The sequence below is a fragment of the Ruditapes philippinarum genome, unplaced genomic scaffold (genome assembly GCF_026571515.1).
Source record: "Ruditapes philippinarum isolate M1 unplaced genomic scaffold, ASM2657151v2 ctg202_1_1_1_1, whole genome shotgun sequence".
In the NCBI taxonomy this organism is placed as follows: domain Eukaryota; kingdom Metazoa; phylum Mollusca; class Bivalvia; order Venerida; family Veneridae; genus Ruditapes; species Ruditapes philippinarum.
This window is the reverse complement of record NW_026857221.1, coordinates 71,055-91,313: the sequence shown is the minus strand read 5'-3', so window position 1 is coordinate 91,313 and position 20,259 is coordinate 71,055. Positions and strand designations below refer to the sequence as shown.

At 31.3% G+C, this 20,259-nt stretch overlaps 1 protein-coding gene across 2 annotated transcripts; it reads right to left on the bottom strand.

Moving 5' to 3' along the window:
- Positions 1-529: 529 nt before the first annotated feature.
- On the bottom strand, positions 530-19,730 carry LOC132749095 (cartilage matrix protein-like). 2 transcript variants are annotated; one of them, XM_060738774.1, is made up of 12 exons: positions 19,525-19,730; positions 16,768-16,792; positions 11,664-11,832; positions 11,192-11,369; positions 10,803-11,037; positions 7,816-7,935; positions 5,218-5,515; positions 4,757-5,019; positions 4,387-4,419; positions 3,343-3,767; positions 2,928-3,060; positions 530-2,744 (listed from the first exon to the last, which is right to left on the bottom strand). In XM_060738774.1, the coding sequence occupies exons 1-12, from the start codon at positions 19,567-19,569 to the stop codon at positions 2,737-2,739; spliced, it is 1,932 nt and encodes a 643-aa protein (XP_060594757.1). In that variant the 5' UTR covers positions 19,570-19,730; the 3' UTR covers positions 530-2,736. The 2 variants fall into 2 exon arrangements, with proteins under 2 accessions (XP_060594757.1, XP_060594758.1); XM_060738775.1 differs by lacking the exon at positions 19,525-19,730 and adding an exon at positions 19,453-19,478.
- Between the last annotated feature and the right edge of the window lie 529 nt (positions 19,731-20,259).

Genomic DNA, 20,259 nt, shown 5'->3' with positions numbered 1-20,259 from the left:
TCTTTCCGATTTTGTTGCCTAAGATGATCTGTGTAAGAAATTCAAATTCTATGATTTTAGACATTTGGACCTCAGTGGAGTGACCATAGCATACATGTTTATATGTTATGACACAATACATACAACAATGATAAATGTGATAAAATGGTATCAACCTGCAGTTTTCCAACTATTTATTGGTGTTTTAAACAGTCTGCGGTTTTCTAACTACTTGTTGTTGTTTGTATTGCTCTCAAGGATCTCTCTTTTCCATGTAATATCTTCTTTTCTGGTTTATACAAATTCATTTTAGTTCGATTGTGTTGGAAGCTATAAGCTTATTGAAACACTCTCGAATCCGTTCCTGGAGCCAACCAGTACTAAGCAATGAATGTAAAATTCTTGCTCAAGGAAACACAAGCTTGCCCCTGACAGGGTTTGAACCCACGCGGTCAGCAATCCTTAGAGTACTAGTCCGACGCATTAACCACTCAACCACGCCGCCACTAATCTTTTTTACAGCAACATTTGATTGTAAGTGAACAACACATAGTTTTTTAATAGACACGTTTATTCATAGAATGTTTTTACATTCAACATATGTATGTACAAAAAGTCAATAAAAGTATATAATAAATAATACAAAAACAAATTGTCAGTTAGGATTTAACATTTATCAGATATGGACATATCAACAGTAATGAAAATGTATATGAAATATAATTACAATGATCGGGAAATAACTTCCAATAGTTTAACAAGACTTGATGAAACAGTTATTATATATATTCAATGTACCTTTATAATCAATACGTGTACTATAGAATAAAACAAACAACATCATTTAAACAATCTTAAAATTGTTCTGTCAAACACCATTCATACTACTACTTGATCCGTCTGCTTACATCATTATTGCTTTCAAATTTCTATATTAATATTATCATCATTTAGTCATCTGTATTATGGATTTATTTACTTCAGCATATTGGATTTGAACTAAGTTAACTTGTGTCAAAGTAGGGTACTTTTAATTCCTCCTCAATTAAAAAGAGACATTCCTCTGATATGATCATAATTTATGCAAGAAGTTAGTAAAGCTATGTACATATACTTAGTATGTAAATGGTATGATATTGTGTAGCAAAGAAACAGCCTATTTAACATACACATGTTTGTCATCATTAAAAATTCGGATAGATGATAAAATGTAATTTATTCTTTTAAAAACCTCTGAAGTTTAACATCATCATTTAGAAAACTATTTCATGGTCTATATTTTTTAAGAAAATTTGAATTACACTTTCAAAGGCATAGAAATACACGTTGACCTACTGTTTTCAGTCATCCCTCTACGTGCATTTATAAGGTATCTATGAATGTTGTACACGGTATTTATATATTTGAATAGTCAAATGATAAATGCATAGCCTGTGTCAGGCTGTCAATGGAGGTAAATAAACTGAATTTATAAGACGTCAATATTTCTAACGATTTAACAAAAATTACAACAATTATTTAAAAAGAATCATCGTAGTAAGAAAACAAATAATTTAAAGAGGACTGCATTATGAAATGTCTTTGAAAAATAAATGGCATATATGTCATAAGTTTTCCGTCCACCTTAATGTCTGATATGTATCAAACATGCTTAAAATCACCAGGATTCAATCTTTTATTAATAGTTCAAAGTAATCATGTTGATAAAGACAGCAGCCCTCAATAAATCATTTAACCTTTACCACTGTCTTCCAGGGTGAAAAGCAGCAAAGAATAGCGCAAGTCACCATGTGACAAGAAGCAAAGAAAAATAAAACATCGTCATTTACATAACATGCGTCTATGATTCTACTGTCTTATTTTTTTAACAATTGAGAATAAAATCAATGTCAAATGCCATCGATGTATTCTTAATAATTTTAACACATCAATAATAAGACATTAAGCATTTTATCATTTACATCTTTAATAAAGTCTCTAAATAAAAAGTACGTATCAATTTCTATAATACAGCGATACTGTTACATCATACTTGGATCAATGTTAAAAGGCTTGCAAAGTGATGATATTGATATCATCATTTATAATGCATTAACATTGACATCCACATTTTTTTTCAAAGCCAAATATTTGATTGTATGACTACTTATTGCACATACCCATTTTGTTTACTACAAATATACTCATTAGTGTTCTTTGGTCAAATAGTTCGAATGTAGAAATTAATTAAGTTACTCATAAAACTGAGTGGTGTAAAATGTATTTATAGCTTGATTCTTTGTACGTTTTTACACAAAATAATTAATTCGTAGAAGAAGACACGCTGCACATTTACCCTTTAGAATAAGCACATATATCACAGCGCAAACATAAATGCAAGGTGTGGTCTTTCAAAGGTAGATTTACATGACCTCCAGAAACGACCATTTCTGTAACGATTTTGTCAAATATTCCCCTTTATTTTAGAAGCATGATCAGTTCCGTCACAAATGGTTCATTTTCTTGCTCATTTATGCTGTAAACATTTCTATCTTTGTCTTTTTTACAGCTTTTTTTATACACAACGGTCCGTTGTTTGGTCTACTTCGTACCTATAAATGCAACTATATGTACATCGTCACCTTGTCTACACAGCCTGGCTGTGACATTAATAACTCTTCCTTAAACAGGCCGTAGAATCTACCCTGAGTCGTCGAAATGTTTGGAATTTGGAATCACAGATAAGCTTTACACACATACCACGTCTCAAGGGTTGTTTTATAGTTCTGAAAACATAAACGATATACATTTTATATTCAAAGCTGGCAAAGATGAATTTGTCAGTATCAAGATCAAAGAATAAATACAGTGGAAAAGCAACTGACTTTGGGATATACATTATGATACTTTTATATTAATTATTTAATGCTATTAATCAATAATGGTAAAGCTACTAAGTAAATACTAACCATCGCATAATGACTGTAGTAATCTATCCTTCAATTTTTCCAGGTCTTTGTAAGATTTTACATTGAAGAAATGTTGATTTGATGACTCATCACACATCATTCGTAATTCTTCTTGTGGTTCGTCATCACCGACCTGATCAAATGTATACAGATAATATGTCAATTTGTTGGGGGTTGTTATCATTTGTGGTAATGATCATATTACTCTAACGGAATAAACTTGGAAAGATATTCGTGTATGCTATTGAAATTGAAGCAAAAAGTAATGTTTAAACATATATAGCAAGATGATTACGGTCAACATAATCTGTATATTCAACTGTATGCAAATCATCAAAAATATTTATTCAAGCAAGGTTCTTTGAAATGACGAATTTAGAAAAGACAAATACTACAATGTATCTGTTTTAATTACCTGGACAACATAAACTTCTATGCCGTGAATTTTAGCTCTTTGGGCCTCAGTCAACGCTTTCAGTGGTTCTTCCAAACTACCATCAATTATCAGTATCGCTATTTTCTTGGCATGTTTTCTCGCTCCGTTAGTACTTCTGAAAGATCTACGTCTCATTGTATGTAGGATTTTATGAAAGTCTGTGGCTTTCATGTTTGTAAAAGTCTCCTCAAACTCTTGCTTGCTGGAATGTGCCCCTAAACCGAATCCAACAGTGTCTTCCTCGCATTCTGCCGACATAAGTCCTATGTGGATATTGTCGTTCTCAATATCCAGTTCGTTAATTAGAGACTTGATAAATCCAAGAGCTGTCCTTGTATTCCGTTTACCAGCATTCAAACTGTCCAGCAAAAACATTATGTCTGCTTCCTGTTTACTTCCACATCCTATTTATTAAAATAAAGAAAAAGACATTCAGCAATATATTTCATATACCTGTACTAATAGAAAAATGATTTATTATGTATTTTGACTTTTTCGGAGAATGATATATTCATAGCCAAACAAATAGCCAATAATATAAGGATATTCATAGATTTGCTTTCGTAAGAAGCAAAATTAAGCCGAATTTGCTAAAACAAAAACAAAAAAAAACATGTCTATTTAAATCATTTTAAAAAGTGCATTAGTTTTTCTTAAAACATCTTTTTCTACGCAAGTATCTTTCAACAACTTAACAACGGTAATGTGAGCCAAAAATATGGATCATTGTACTTTATCTACAGATATAGTACAAGATATATATTTAGCTAGTAATAAAATTACAAGGTTTTGCAAGTAGAACTAGCGTTTTTAGCTCGGGGATAATAAGGAAAAATGCAACTACTGCATTGAGGTTACATGCTGCTCTTGAAAATTCATAACTGTAACCAAATGTTTTATATCATTTACTGCTGAGAAAATTGTTTTTTAAGTAGCATTTTGTCACGTTTTGTTTTCAGAATGAGAAATTTGAAATTTTTAGATTCATTTTATTGTGTTGATAAGAAAAATGATAAAACTTACGTTGGTCTTGAACAGTTGGAGGTGGAATAGCAACTGAAAAGAAAGAACATAAATCATGAAACTTCCATTTTGAAGGTAATGAGCTCATGGTAAGTTAATTTAGTCGTAAACTCTATAACAAATTACATTTGATTGAAGAAAAAACAGTTGAGCATTTTGTAAAATTGCTAAGTTTCCACAGGAAATAATTTTTTTGCAGCGAGAGACGACCAGCAAATATATAGAATATGACGGCGTAATATTTTCTTTTTCTTTTTGGTTAAAATCTGAACGATTTAGCTATTATAAGCACGGCTTCTAAAACAAGTCGGATGAAAAGTATTTATAATATATGTATTTAAAATCCTTGTCAATTTCAAGTTATGTGTACCTTGACAAGACTGCAGTGCCACCCGTGCAACGATATCCTTAAGTTCATCAAAGCTATCTAGTTTGTAGATACGGCTTTCGTCGGAGGCTGCAACGATCCTCAGTTCTTCGTCATCAACTTGGTCTCCCACTCCAATAGCAATGTATTTAACACCAGCCTTTAATGATTTCTTTGCGATATGTTTAGATATTTCCAAGTACCTTGAAGGGCTTCCAGTTATAATGATGCCAACTTGAGAAGCTTCTGGACGAGTAAGTGACCTCCTTTAATAACAGAAATGCAACAGGTTATTTAAGTGTATTCAGAATATTTTGATTGTTTCTTAACGATCCGAACATGAATTGTAATTCATTTAAATGTGGTAATTTAGAATTTAAGAGAACATATATATAAAGCATTTATGCGTAAATAAAACATTACCACAAAGAGCATATATAGAAATAATGTAGAAATTAGATTACCTGAAGCTTTTTGTCAGCATTTGCTTCAGTGCAAGGTCGACACGGTTACCACCGGCAGTCATCCCGAGTTTACTCAAACCTTTCTGTACACCGGCGAGAGTATCATACTCATCAACATTAAACATTTCTTGAATCTGATCACTGTACATGAAGGAACCGATTCTCGTGGATTCAGGGGAGATGTCAAGTGTTTCAGCCAACTTATTGTAAAACTCGGCTTGTTTGATGTAATCGGCGTCATTGATATTGTCAGAGGAATCGATTGCAAATACGATATCCGTACGTCTACCAGCACAAGCTGAAACAAATATTGAAGATGTGTTCTAATAATTTGTTAACATGAGACTTTTCTTTGGCGGCAGTGGAAATTGCAATATAATAAGCACATAATCAACATCCAAAAACCCTGTTTTACAATTAAGAGAGGACATTTTCTTGACATTAATCGTTCTTTTTGACATAACATCTAAAATTGTATTTTTTTTTAATTAATAACCCATTTTGTCTATTGGTTACATCAGCAAACATGTTTATTCTTCTTTGCATGTATATTTATGATTTATATTCGACCAGCCGTATAGGCGAACTGTAGAATTTATTTCATTATAAACTTATATATACTTCCATTGGATTCATATAATATCACCTACTCAATGTGTAATTGCATACATCAAAGAATAAGATAACAATGTCCATCCTTCTAAATGATTATTATGAAACCACAACCGTGATCTTGTTTATATGTTGATATATATTTTTCTATCAAACCTGAAGTTTCAGTTTATATAATAGTTTGTATTTGTAGTGAATACATTAATGAATAACAAATGAAGTGTAATGTTGTAATATAGGTTTTAATAAACAAAAAAGCATCTAAGGAAAATGTTTATATCACTGTATAAATCATAAGTTGTGTCTCTTGATGCATTTTTGATATAATTTAAAACGAACATTCAGGTTTATAACCATGCACATAGAATATGCATAACTAATTAGATTAGAATGGCGTATAACAAGAAAAAAGAAAACAAGATAACCTCCAAAAGCGTCCCACGTATTTATATTCTAAATATAAAACACCTTTTATAAAGCGGTTAATGTTATTTCCTTATTTAGTCATAAAATTCAAATTTCTCATAAATGGATTACAAACCAAGAGGCGTTTGAAATATTTCTATTTTAGGTCTGATTTGAATTTATTAGTCATATTTTATTCAGACAGTTTTATCCTGCTGTGATGGAAGGATAAGAATTTCTTTGACATGATGATATGGTAAACTGATACTGCAAACACCTACAATGAGCTTCTGTGCTTAATCTAACTGCCTCAACATGCATTTAGCTTACATTAATTGATTTATTATATAAAATCTACCCCAGGGTACCCACAATTAATTGGTACTTGTGTTGTAAATTGTATCCGACGAAATTTATACATAATAAGACATTTGATGGAAGAAATCCGTTCAGGCGCGTAAGTTTCGTGCAGTTAGATATTTCTTCAGAATAGGTGATACTGTATAATTATAATTGCAATTATTATGAGATAACATTGGAGGGAGTAAACATCACCTGTGTATGCAGTATGCCTTAGTTTTAAATTACACTTTAATGGTGGAATAGATGATGCATAATGCAATGTAATCATTAGACAGTAATTAGTGTTTGTCGATTTTTATCTGAAATGCAAATTGATATGATTTTTTTTATGCAAACTGATATCATTTCTAATCGAGACAGTGACTGAGTCTCAAAAGAAATTACTTGTACGTGGGCCTTCAAAGAAAAACCGCACACTCTTTGATATAGTTATATAATTATATGAGAAGGAATTCATTGCATGCGAGATTAAACATCATATTTATATGCCCTGACAGTGAAACATAAAATACCTGAAGATGAGATAGCCATACAAAAAAGCAACATGATAATGTGTTTCATTCACGGAATGAACGTAATCTGTTTGTCTCCGAGCAAAAGAAAATGTTTTGTAGTACAATCTGATATTACAGTTATGCAGTTAATGATAACAGGTGTCTTTCTTGATCAACAAGTTAAAGCCATACGAAAATAATTCATGAAGTAATTCAGATATAAAAGCATTTTATTTATTAAACATTCTTTAGGACTAAATAGTCACACATTATTTGTGATCAAATCGTTTTCTGTGTGCATCTTCATTAAGATAACTTCAGTATTTGATATTAAGGTTGCAAAAAGTAAACATTGTTTCTTATTCTCTCGTGCCAATATTGAGCAAATTTTTATTTTCTATTTTATTTTGCCTTATTGATACATTACTTTCTTTGATGAAGATACAAGCCAAAAATGACGGTTCGTCTTTTTGCCATTTAAATGGTATTTAAAGTCGGTAATATTTTATATATAGTGCTTATATATAGTACATTTGTTTCCTATTTGACATGTTCGCTTCATCATGATTAACTTGTTGTTTTTTGTATAATCTGATCCGGTTAGATATTATCGTATGTTGAAACCTATAAAAATATTATTAAAAAAATCTCATACTCAAATAGAAAGTTTCAAAATTGGAAACAGCTAATTTATTTCACAGATCAAAACATTTGAAATGCTCACCTCTTTGTGCAACGTCATACAATGAGGTTGTAGTTGTAGACGGAGTTGTTGTTGTTGTTGTGGTGGTGGTAGTCGTAGTGGTTGTAGTTGTAGTTGATGTTGTTGTCGATGGTGTCGTCACTGAAATTGAGAAATACGACATTAATTTAGATTCAATATTTATACAAAATATTATAACAACGAAATACATATATACGAGGTATATGTTTGGTACGATAGTTAAACAATTATGATCTGCCGGCGTGACCGAGTGGTTAACGCGTCGGTCATGTAATCTAAGAATTGCTGACCGAGTGGGCTGAAAACCCATCAGGGGCAAGCCGTTGTTTTCATTGAGCAACTTAACAATTAATTGCTAAGTACTGGTTGGTTCCGGGAACAGATGGGAAAGTGCTTCAATAATTTTATAGCTTCCAACACAATCTAACTAAAATAAACTCGTATAAAACTAAACTAACCAATTAACCTGCATTAGCTGTTGTTTTCATCGAGATTAATGAAGTGCATCGAACTATTATCCTACCATGCAACATTATAATGCATAAAGTAAGTGCTTACAAGAAAATGCTTGCGTGAATAGTATTTGAATGCTTTTTAATTATTGACATGAAATCATTACGACATTTTTCAGCATATTGTTAAATAAAGTTTTGGTCTTAATCTCTGATGAAAGTAAATTTAATCATAGTTTTACAATCACGCTGCATTTGTAAATCAACAAGTTTTACATTCTTTAGACTTTTACGTATTATAAACAAGAAATATTTGACAACTATTTGAAATATTGTATGATAAATATGGTGTTTACAGTATCCCCGCGAATGATATCTGATTACAAAATCTTATTTGAAATTTAAATAAATTACATAAAATATTCATATACAATGCACGTGCCTAGAATGACAATTTTACCGACTTGTTTCAGATTAATCGGATTTGAAAGTACAGTTTATGATATTAACGCGATATTAATGTTTTACTACACACGGCAATTAAGATCGGCGCGTGGTCCAGCGGTTACACCATCTTACAGTAACTAAAGAAGAAGCAACCACAATCCACTTCCTTACTAAAGGTACAAATAGCCCGTTGGGTTAGACTCAATTATTTGTCAGTTTACGCTGGTGAGTAAAAAATTAACATACGTTAAAATACCCAACAATGATAAAGGCGGGGTCGCATGCACAGGTCCATCCTGGAAGTGTCCTCAAAATGATTTACGTGTACATTAATATACATCTATATACATTTAATAAGTAAGCTAATATAAGTAAGCTAATATTCTAACATACTAATCGTTCTTTTTATTATAGCTTATTTCTTTCTTGAGTTTTTTTCATCATAATACCGCTTTTATTATGATAATTAACAATTGTGTGCTATTGCGTGTATGCCCTAGAAGCAACGCTTTATTACGAAAACAAGTGTTTTCATTTTTTGAACACGCAAAAACATGTGCAAAATACAATTAAACGATTATAAATAAGAAATTATATGATTAAAATTTCACAAATGTTCTAACCAGACATGATGAGTATATTAAATATAAATGTAAGGAATAAGTAACCTCAAATTTTCTCAATTTTATGTATCATTTTATTCATTTAAAATTCAAATACTGAATGCATTAAAAATGATTACATGGCGACGGTAAACTTGATTGAAATGCAGGTTTTATTAAGCCTGAATATCATTATAAATTCAATCTCGGTAATACTAAGCAAAATAGTCAATATCTAATAAATATCTAATCTAGGTTTTCAAAACTTTTTTCACTTGAGTCAGCTATTTTCTTATCTTTATTTATCTATAATGGCAAATGAGCGCCAGAGTTCAAATTTAGGTCTAAATCCCATTGTTTCAGTATATCTTAGGCAATCGTGAAGGTTAAATTTTTTAAAACGTAAGATTTTTCAATTAGCAAATTAGATGTGTTTTACGCTGTCTGAAAACGGCGCATTCACACGCCTAGGCATTCTTTGATATTGTTAGACTGTTTAGTTAACCGAGCGGCTGTCTCGTTAAAACTTCATTTATTTTAATGTAATGTAACAGATACTAAGTTTATCTGGAAGTTTAATCAATTATAAAACAACAACAAGGCGGATTATATCTTTAAAATATTTCTATAACGATAGCAGATATTGTTTCGCGATAATGAACAATCTGAGCGTGAAAATATGATATCTAATCAAGACTGAATTGTCTTGTTTGAAAAACTCTGGCACATGGAACACACTATGAAAACATTCTTTATATTGCAATTTTGTTTTAAACACAATACGAGACTTACGTATAATAACTGCAAATCGACTCTTACTCGGCAGTAATTAGTGTAGCCGCTATTTCATGAAGAAACCAGTGCTGATATTGAAAATTGTGATTGGCATATTTTAATTAGCCAGGTCAGGTGTTTCTAAAAAGGCTGATAACACTGTAGCAATGTGAGGATACATTCAAATTTATTACATAGATAATGCACGTGGAGCTCAGCTCGCAGAGACAAATGTGAACACAGTAACTTTTTGATATCCTTTAAACTCTATGAAAAATGTCAATTATTAATTGCTGACTGTTTTATATTTTCTAGAAAAAGTAAGCAAAACATTATTTTGTTTCATTAACAGGAATGAATTGCATTAACAATCCTAGGTATTGTTGAAAACTCATTGTTTTACATGCCAGATTAAGTAATTGGACCCCATCCTTGTTTGTACGTGACTGCTGGGGAAAAATAATGTTATGCTTAATTAAAGAGGAGACACTTTCTATATTTTTATCTGATATCGAGTTGTAAGAGCCGATTTGCAGTTATATGGGTAAGAGTTCGATAAGACTCCCTACGGTCGTCTTAATACGAACTCTTACCCATACTTAACGCCATCAACAATTATAAATATTTTTTCACCTGATATTATAAGAGCACAGTATATTTACAGCCGCAAACCATTTTCTGAATGGTATACATATACGAAAATGGTACTCACCTTTACATGTTCGAACAGCTAGGGTTTTCTTGATTTTCTCCAAGGCAGAGTAACTATCAACTTTGAACATAAATTCAGAGGATGGGGCACTGGCGATGGCCTGCAATTCTCGTTCATTGATTCGACTTCCTATACCAATAGCAAACATTGTAATTTTCTTCATCTTTGCTTTGGCGGCCTCGTACATTGTACGAGAAACGTGTTGTGACTGTCCGTCCGTCAAAACGATTGCAATCTGGAAATGAACATCTTTTGTATATAACTTCTTATTTTCGTAATTCTTTCTATATAATTCAAATCCAAGTTATTGTACTTTTATTAGTAACTGTATTAATCGTCGGACTTATTTATAAAGAAATAACCCTTTTTTTGATGAATTTAATATTTACCTTGGCAACATCAGGTCTTGCACCATGCCTTATTGTGAACATTCTTCTGCGCATGTGCCAGATAGCGAGCCCGGTGTTAGTTGAGATACCATGACGTTGAGTTATTCTAGACACAGCATCTTGCATATCCTCCTTGTTATAATAATCATTCAGATAAAATTGTCGGTACACGTGGGAACTGCATAACGGAAAAAAGATGTAATCATTATGTTAGTTGTTCACTTATTGTGCTTATAACATTTTTAATTATTTTAAGAAAATGTGAACATTCATATACTGATAAAGACAAACAAACATTAGTAATAATTGAAAGTTGTATATGGTTTTATATTCCTAACATGATTTTATACACAAAACTGTTATGAAAAATCATTTTAAGGAAAATGACAGATGCCTTATTTTGGCACAAAGGTCCAATATGCCTTGTTTACGAAGACAACTCTTACGCACTTTACAAAATGAGTTATCTCACCTGAACGTCGTTATTCCAACACGAGTGATGTTGTCGGCAATTTGAAACATTCCAATAACGTCTTTAACAAAGGCGAGTTGCTTCTGAAAATCTGGCCTCCAAATGCTGTTCGAAACGTCGAGAATAAAGAGAACATCAGCGGGTTTGTTTCCGCAATAATACTCAACATCTGGAAGTAAAACAATTACATTTAACTTATCTATCTACAAAGAGAATGCATTGTTACCGACATCCCAATCTCTTATAAACTAATTGATCGATTAGTATTTGCATCAAATAAATCAAAAATTAAATCTTTTGTTCAACCCTGAATTGTTTTGCCTATCAGTTTTGCAAGCGCAATGTTGCATGCGTCCATATATGTGTTTGTTAAAAGCGAACCGAATTAGGTTCTTGCATAAATTTATCTTTAATTTGACGCGACACATAAATCATATAACTGCTTCTTCATCCGCATTGTCAGCTGATAAATAAGGAAAGAAACGAAATGACAGACAAAATTGAACATAATTAAACAATCACGCCTTTATGAATATGTGCATCAACTCGTTTAATATAGTCTTTTATTTACATCTTCCAAAAGAAAAAAAATAGAAAGAACAGCGGCCTTCACTTAGATATCTTACGTAAATATTAACTTAACCAGCTTTTTAGCATTGGATTAATTTTTCGTTTACTTAAGCACATATCAGCAGTGTTTATTCTATTTTTCGTCAAGGTTAAAGTAACTTCAAAGTATAGGACAATAATTCTCTTCCGCTTAAAATGCTTAAAAGCTTAGACGTTTATTTGTTAAATAGAGAACGTAATTACGTTGATTTACGCAGTATTTTGATAAAATAGAGGCCATTGTCAAAGTCGTAATTTCTTATCATGATTAATATTATCACCCAACCATCAATTTCCATCCATCTTAATGAGTATGTAAATATAATACACTTTTTTTCTGTAAATTAGCGGTGGTATTTCAAATATTTACTTTTGAAGATTTTCACGTTGATCCACTCTGAGTGTATTATAACATAAAAAAAGAACCTGTCAAACTGTGCAGTAACTGCGCAAATATGATTGCATAGGACCGCAAGAATCTACGAGGCGAATTCCACTTAATCGTTAAATACTCTCACTGTTGGCTGACTGACAATTTAGAAAATGCAGCATTTGCCTCGTGGTCGTCACTACTTGATTTTATTACTTTTTGTCATTCATTAGTTGATGATATACCTGATAAGGGATGCAATCGTTATTTTATTGAGATTCCCCTTTTTACTGTTTAAAGTAATATTTAAGGTATTACAATAACAAAATCAAAACAGAAAGAAAAAAATCAAAACAAAAACAAACAAAACGAAATCAAAACAAAACACAAACGAACGCGCGCGCACTAAAACCCTCTACTAATATATATAACACGAGCGTTTTCTTATATCAATATATGAATTATATTAGATTACATAGAATAATACTAAATGAATTTTATTAGATTATTTAGTTTGTAAATGTTTCATGCATTTCAGATAATGTAAAATGAATTATCAGTGTTTATGTTGAAGGATCACATACATTGAATGTGCGTCAGATAACTTTCAGATAACCTACCCAAGGCCACCGATCTTCTTGTGTGTTTCAAACCGGATAACTGAAGAAAGTCTTTGCCCTTCGCATGATTTAGGAAATTAAAGTACATATCGTACGAATATTAATAAACAATAAAATGTCAAATACGATCTGGTATGCTTGAGCGTTATTGAGTGGGCTGTTTTATGTACTGCATATTTTCGTCTGAATTCAAAAATTGTTTTCAATATTCTATTTAAATTAATTGATGTGTAAAAGTTAAAAGAAATTTTCCAACTTACTCGCGAAATATGGGATGTAATGCGGGCGGGAAAGAGACAGATTTAATGGTATATGGTATATTTATTTCACAGTTCATCTACTCACCTAGATGTATATCTGACTAACGAGATTGCATCACACGAAATGGATGTAGCTGGTGTATTTATGTAGCATTACTCTAAAATTCAGATTTTATACAGATACTCATACACCGAACTACTTTTTTTCAAAATATACATAAATCATGATTACTTTAACCTGATTCATAACCAAGCCGAAACCGCCTCTATCACATTCCTAATTGATAACATTAAGATGGGTATGTAAGATAGGTAAGCTTAGTATTTTTTCATTGAGTATTTTAATACCAGCAGATAGAGAATTAGCTAGAAAACGATATCTCATTAAGTGAACAGTGGTATGTCAGAGTCACTGAGTCAGACCAATTTGTTCTCGCTTAATCCTGTAGACATAATTAATAGTTTTCATGGGGTATTTGATGAATTGTTACAGCAAATATTATTGCCTCTTTAATACTCTATTGCAACTATTTGATTCATCAATGAAATTGTGCTGAAATGGCTTAATTAATACTAAAATATGCATGTTCGTAAATATCCCTGTACGCGTAATATTTGCTTTAATTTATTGTTTCCTCTTAAATTGTGTTTCATTTCAAAAGAAAGATATACATGTATATACAAATTTACGGCAGGTAAAAAAGGGGGAACTCCGTGAGAATTTCACTGAAGTAACGAAAATTAAAAGAAGTCTACGGCTATTTATAGACATATTGCATCATAAGTATGCTCAACGACATCCTTATTGTGGTATGACAAATCATAAAACAATATTGGGTCTGAAGTACTTGACTTAAGTAGCCATTGCATTTCACAACTATAAATCGTAAACTACTTGAATAACAAGTATTAACTACCTTATCTGTGTCTACTTCTATCATTTAGATAAAACAGTGTAGCATCGTGAGGCAAATTTTGATGGGAATTGTCCCGAAAGCAAATAGTGCAATGCGTAGAAAAAATGACCCGACAAATGTTACAAGAGAATACATATAAAAGATGAACTTTACTAGGATAGACGAGATATAAGCATAATTTGATAGTTTTTATTCTTATTTAAACATTGTCATCTAATACCATGTCCATATATATATTCCTGTAAATATTTGACAATCGATATTTATATATAAGAAAATAATGACTTTGCAAAAACATTTGAATTAAAAAAATACAAAAAGCGGCACAAAAACGAGTTCAACTTCAAGGACATAAACAACGATTTACAGTCCATGATTTAACTCATGGATTACAAGTGCACATATTGAGAAAAAATATAAATAGCTACGAAACCGGAATTAAATACAATTATTGTTATTAGAAATAAGCTAAATTTTTAAACTATCAAAACTCTTCTCATAAACTTTTTTTTATACAGTTTCTCAAATGATTTTCCCCATCCCGGAACTTTTGAAGAACGCACAAAAATAAAAGCTTTTCGTTTTCATTTTAAAAATAAAACAAGGGACAGAACAGCACAATAGTCACGATATTTATATTGTCTCAACTTTATAGTGGTAATCAGATGATGACATGGAAAAAAGACCTGAAATGCCCTCCGTGTCCCGACTTTCCGAGCTATAGATGGATACTTCATCACACGAAATAATTCTAAGTCTGTGGTGGGATTAACCCCAAAGCGGTGGGGGAATGGTTTGAAATAACAGGGTTACAGGGTTACCTCTATAGCCACATACTTTATATATAAGCTGTGAAATGATGAATTTATAAGAAACCAGACTGCAGCTTAAATTAAACTAAATGCTTAATACAACTTAAGTGGGAAAGCAGTTAAAAGAAAATGTTCATGCAACCCAAAAACCACATGTTTGCTGGAATAATCGTTTAATAAAACCTTGAGCAAGTAAATACCTGTTGGAATCATTGATAAATAGACCAGAACATCATTTTATGTTTCCTGAATGGTTAATGACTTACGCCTTCAAATATTGCAAAACAATGAAGCTTGTTTATTTTGATAGGCACTGTTATATCACATTCATCCAAATGATTTGTTTGCTTAAATTAACACATTAAAATACTTTTAGTCTTCGGAAAATACAATTCTATAATTTATAATACTGACGGGTATATTACATAATGCATGTATATTACATAATTATAGTCAATGAACCGGTGCATTTCATTTTCATGTTTTCATTCTTTATAGAGATGAAACTATACCAATATTATGGTAATGACAAAATGAACACCCATAGGAGATACCCTTGGAATAAACTTCTATCGTTTTTCAAATTTTGGAACAGGTTTTTAATGACAATTACGCGATACTGGTTACTTTTTTATGATTTAGATTTAATGAGGATTCCCCTAGGAAGATATTATCTGGACATGTATCTGTTATCGTAATCTAACTTGTCAATTAGTGTGTCAAATCGCTTCTCGTGTAATAGTTGTCCGTGATACCGCAGTTGTCCTTCTTATACAATATACCGCTCGTGTTTAATCTTGATTACCTTAATTGATAACAAACAACGTTGCATGTGGAAGATCGGGCGTCACAATGAAAACGAAGGATGTATACATTGACCTTTTTTGAGACATTCGACAAACAAGGCTAGATAATATCGAAGAATCTATGCATTCCACCGAACGTCATAAATGTAACTGACAGATACCAATGGCAAACAGTGTCACACAAAAAGAACCATAAGAGACAGGAATGCGTTGTTATCTCAACGGTTTATAGAAGATTGGAACTTAAAAAACAATTCAAAATATTACAAAACTTTAATTCTGATCATAGCCGGCACAAAAATAGATCACATACTCTGAAAAATAATTATTTGCGTTTTATATCGAGGAAATGTTCTTCAGACTCATGCGATCCACAAATTGATACAGTTATTAAACAAATAAAAATTTATTTGTCTTCTTGTTTTTTGATATTCTGTGGCAAGCGATGACAATAAAGGACATGTGGTCCGAAGATAAAAATGGACATACATTTAAACGCTTATCCAATCTTTAGTTTGTTGTGAATGTTTAATTGCACGAGTTGAATGCTTTGCTCGTGTAATACTGCGCAACATAATGAGATATATAGTAAACTTAATTTCTATATGTGTGGATCGTTTAATTTCCGATTAAAGTTTTGTTGTTAAGTCACTACAATAAAATAAGTATTTACGTAAGCAAATCATTTTATAGAAATTTAAGAAACTTACCACTTAGGGTCATTCTTTGTGCAACCTGAAATAAAAGCAGAAAAGAATGTAGATAAACGTATTTTAACAGTAGTTTGATACATATCTGATACATTGAAACAAAATTTGTAAAGCTAATGGCGGCAACTTGTCATTATGCGTTCAATCTGCTCATTTCGCCTGACTTAACCTCAATGCTTGCTGTCGTTACCTGTAATTCTTGTATGTAACAATATACTGTTGATCTTATTTCCCTTTACTTATCACAGTCTGACAGATTGAGGGTTTTGAAATTTTGTAATTTAATTAGATAGTTTCCCGTTTGCTATATAAATCATCTAATTGTGAAAACTATCATAACATCATTTTCATTCTTTGGTTAGATAATTGCCTTTAACTAAACGGAAAAAAACTCACTAAAACCAAGTGTAATTACAAAACGCGGAACGATACGAAACCTGTTACTTTAGGCCATGTACTTTTAAAATTAACAAGGTCTTCTTGAAGATGATAAATTACGGTATAAATCAAGGTATTCAATTGGTTACATGTCCTCAAAATCTCTTAACAAAACAAGACTTAGAATCCTTTTTCTATGAAAGACCCTTGAATAAGTGTGCATATCCGGTTATAACTTGGTCTATAAATTATTTGTAATGGAAAATGTTACCAGCTGCTATACAACCTACATGATCTGCATTAATTATTATAAAAAGCGAAGGTATATTAACTCCCAGAAAGATTTATTTAAACAGAATAGCTGTCGCATAAAAAAACAGGTTGATCATGTTAGGTCACTAGATTTTTTTTTCTTATTGATTTCATTTTCTATATCTTGGACGGCCATGTGAGATATACAGATGCAAGATTTCGTTCATGTCTTTGCATCCCGCTTAATGTTTAACAAAAATGTGAGAACACAAATGTGCATGTCAAATTAGTTTGCTTTCATTATCATCTGGAAATAATGAAAACAAGAGTTATTTATGTACAAAGTGCAAAAACATTTAGACAGTCTGTTTTCAATATGATAAACGTCTCGTCTATATATATATATATTCATTTCTTCCGACGCTCTAATCAAATTACCTGTTACGACGATTACTTAGCACAAAATTGAGGCTGGTGCGCTCAAAGCGTAACATTAAGCATGACATTTTACATCAGATATATTAGGAAGGTATGTTAACACGGTGTCCGTATCATTATATTCCACTCATTATTCATCATTAATATCACAAGTCTATGTTATTTTTCTCTTAATTACTTTACAATTGGAAACAATGCGACCTAGTTATTCAGAAGCAGGTCGTAGCAAGAATCTGGTTGATTGCTTTTTAAATACCGAAACGTTTTAACGATGCAATGTTTGCACGACATTAATTTTTATATCGACCTCAGAATTTTATTAGATCTACAGCGACCACAGAATTTTATTAGATCTACAGCGTGTTGCAATTAAAATTTAATTTACACGTTTGTTTCCCGCACAGACAATAAAAAAAAACACATGCTATATAATATTAGTACTGTTTGATGTTTGGTGTAAATTAATGGTTTAAATATAAATATATTCATAAAAGCAGATATTTAATTTCGCTTTTTTACAAAAAAGAATCTTTTAACCATATGATATAAAGTGGCGAATGATGCTGCAAAATGTAAATTTCTGTACATACACATGTAAATGGAAATTAATTTTTTTTATATCGTCTTAAAAAAGTTAAATAAGTCTAATGAACAGGCTCAACCAAACCGAGTCCGCAACATTTTCATTTTTTGTGTTCGGCTTTCTTTAGGGATTCTTTATTTGAGAATGTATCGGGAAAGGGGGGAAATAGTAAATGGTGTTCCATTTATGTAAATAAAAGTAGATGATATTATTAATTTTTGTACACAATTTTATATTTTAATGGTCTCTATGACAATGGTATCAAGGTAACAACATTGTAGCAACAGGTAGGTAATAAAACATAAGATACCTTTGTTTATCTATAATTTGATAACTTGGATACATCAGCATTAGCATTTACGAACTCTAATATTTCAGGCTGGCATCGCGGGGTGCTTTAGATTTGCGTTAACGGTATTTAAAATGGGATTTATTTTTATTGTTTTAAACCTTGGTAATAAATTTAAATTTGGTATCTTTGGTATGTTAAGTACAGTATTGAAGATCGTCGTGATAATGTACCACGTATAGGTATATCAGATAACAGTTACAAATCAATTAGACAACAGTCATTCTTAAATAAATCATATAGGCTATTGATCAAAGGTTAGATCAATGAGACCATTAATAGATGGAAACTTTGTAACGTATCATTTTGACAGTATTCATTTCAGAAGCTTATTTATTTTGAATATTCATTTAACATTTTGATTTGTAATGGTTTACTGACTTTTTAAACAAAAATTTGGCTTAAGGTGTTCGTTATGTTAAGTTAAATGTATCAACAAATGAATATGTGATCAAATTGAACTAAGTTATTTTAGTATCATAAATTTAACTTTGAAGTTTGTATCTTTTGTTACTGAAGTATCTGAAGATATAACATAATCTTTATTTTTCAAAACTGCATTTTTTAATTAATGAAAAATTATATAGATATATTAGAATTATTGTATAAGTACAATTTTACCTAATTCATTATTGTTTAAAGCTATTTTTATTTTATGTAAATATTTTATAAATAAATCACTTACTGTAACAGTGCACAATATAGCTAAAATATATATTTTTATTTTATGTAAATATTGTATAAATAAATCACTTACTGTAACAGTGCACAATATAGCTAAAATAGATCCTAGAAAAATCATTTTCACTTCGGTTGAATCACACACAGTATTAGATACTGATAATCAATTTTAAATATTTAAACGTTCTCTAGTAAATGCTTCAGTAAATTACGACTTAAACCGTCTTTGCAATATGCAGATTATATAATAGTACGAGAAATATCGTTCCTTTTATACCGTGGGATTTGTGGGTACCTTGACATACAATGTTTACTACGTTTCAGTAGTAAAACATACAGGTGGGCGTAAAGTTTATCACTTTTGACACGCGCTAAAGCTTCCCAGCGAATAAGATCGTTCCTTTCGTTCTAGAGGCGTACTCTCGTTCCCATATTTAGATATATTGTACGTTTAATGTATAGTGCGGTGTCGAAATCACGTTCCGCTCAATGAAAGAACGCTCGTGCGCAATGTTTTCGGAAGAAGCGTATTATATAACCAAGGGTTAATTAGTTGTAATTAGTCTTGTCAAATTTGTTTTTGACTGGTAAGTAAGTGCACAAACAATTAGCTAGAAGTCTGAAATACCGTGTCACGCACGAATTTGGATTAAGCAAATACTGCAGTAACATATAAACCACTCCTCGGTAGCGACACTTGGAAATCTTTACTTGAGAGTTCTGTTGAAAGGAAATGTCAAGGTATATGAGATATTCCGGATGCATGAATTCCTTTAATATCTTCAAAACATTAAAATAGCATATCTTACAG

Bases quoted from the DNA above. Each gene is read 5' to 3' on its own strand.
- LOC132749095 (XM_060738774.1), bottom strand. From the start codon at position 19,569: ATGATTTTTCTAGGATCTATTTTAGCTATATTGTGCACTGTTACA. The intron at 11,370-11,663 runs GTGAGATAACTC...TCCGTTATGCAG, and splicing joins GTTGGAATAACGACGTTCAG to TTCCCACGTGTACCGACAAT. The intron at 11,038-11,191 runs GTAAATATTAAA...GTTCATTTCCAG, and splicing joins CAAGACCTGATGTTGCCAAG to ATTGCAATCGTTTTGACGGA.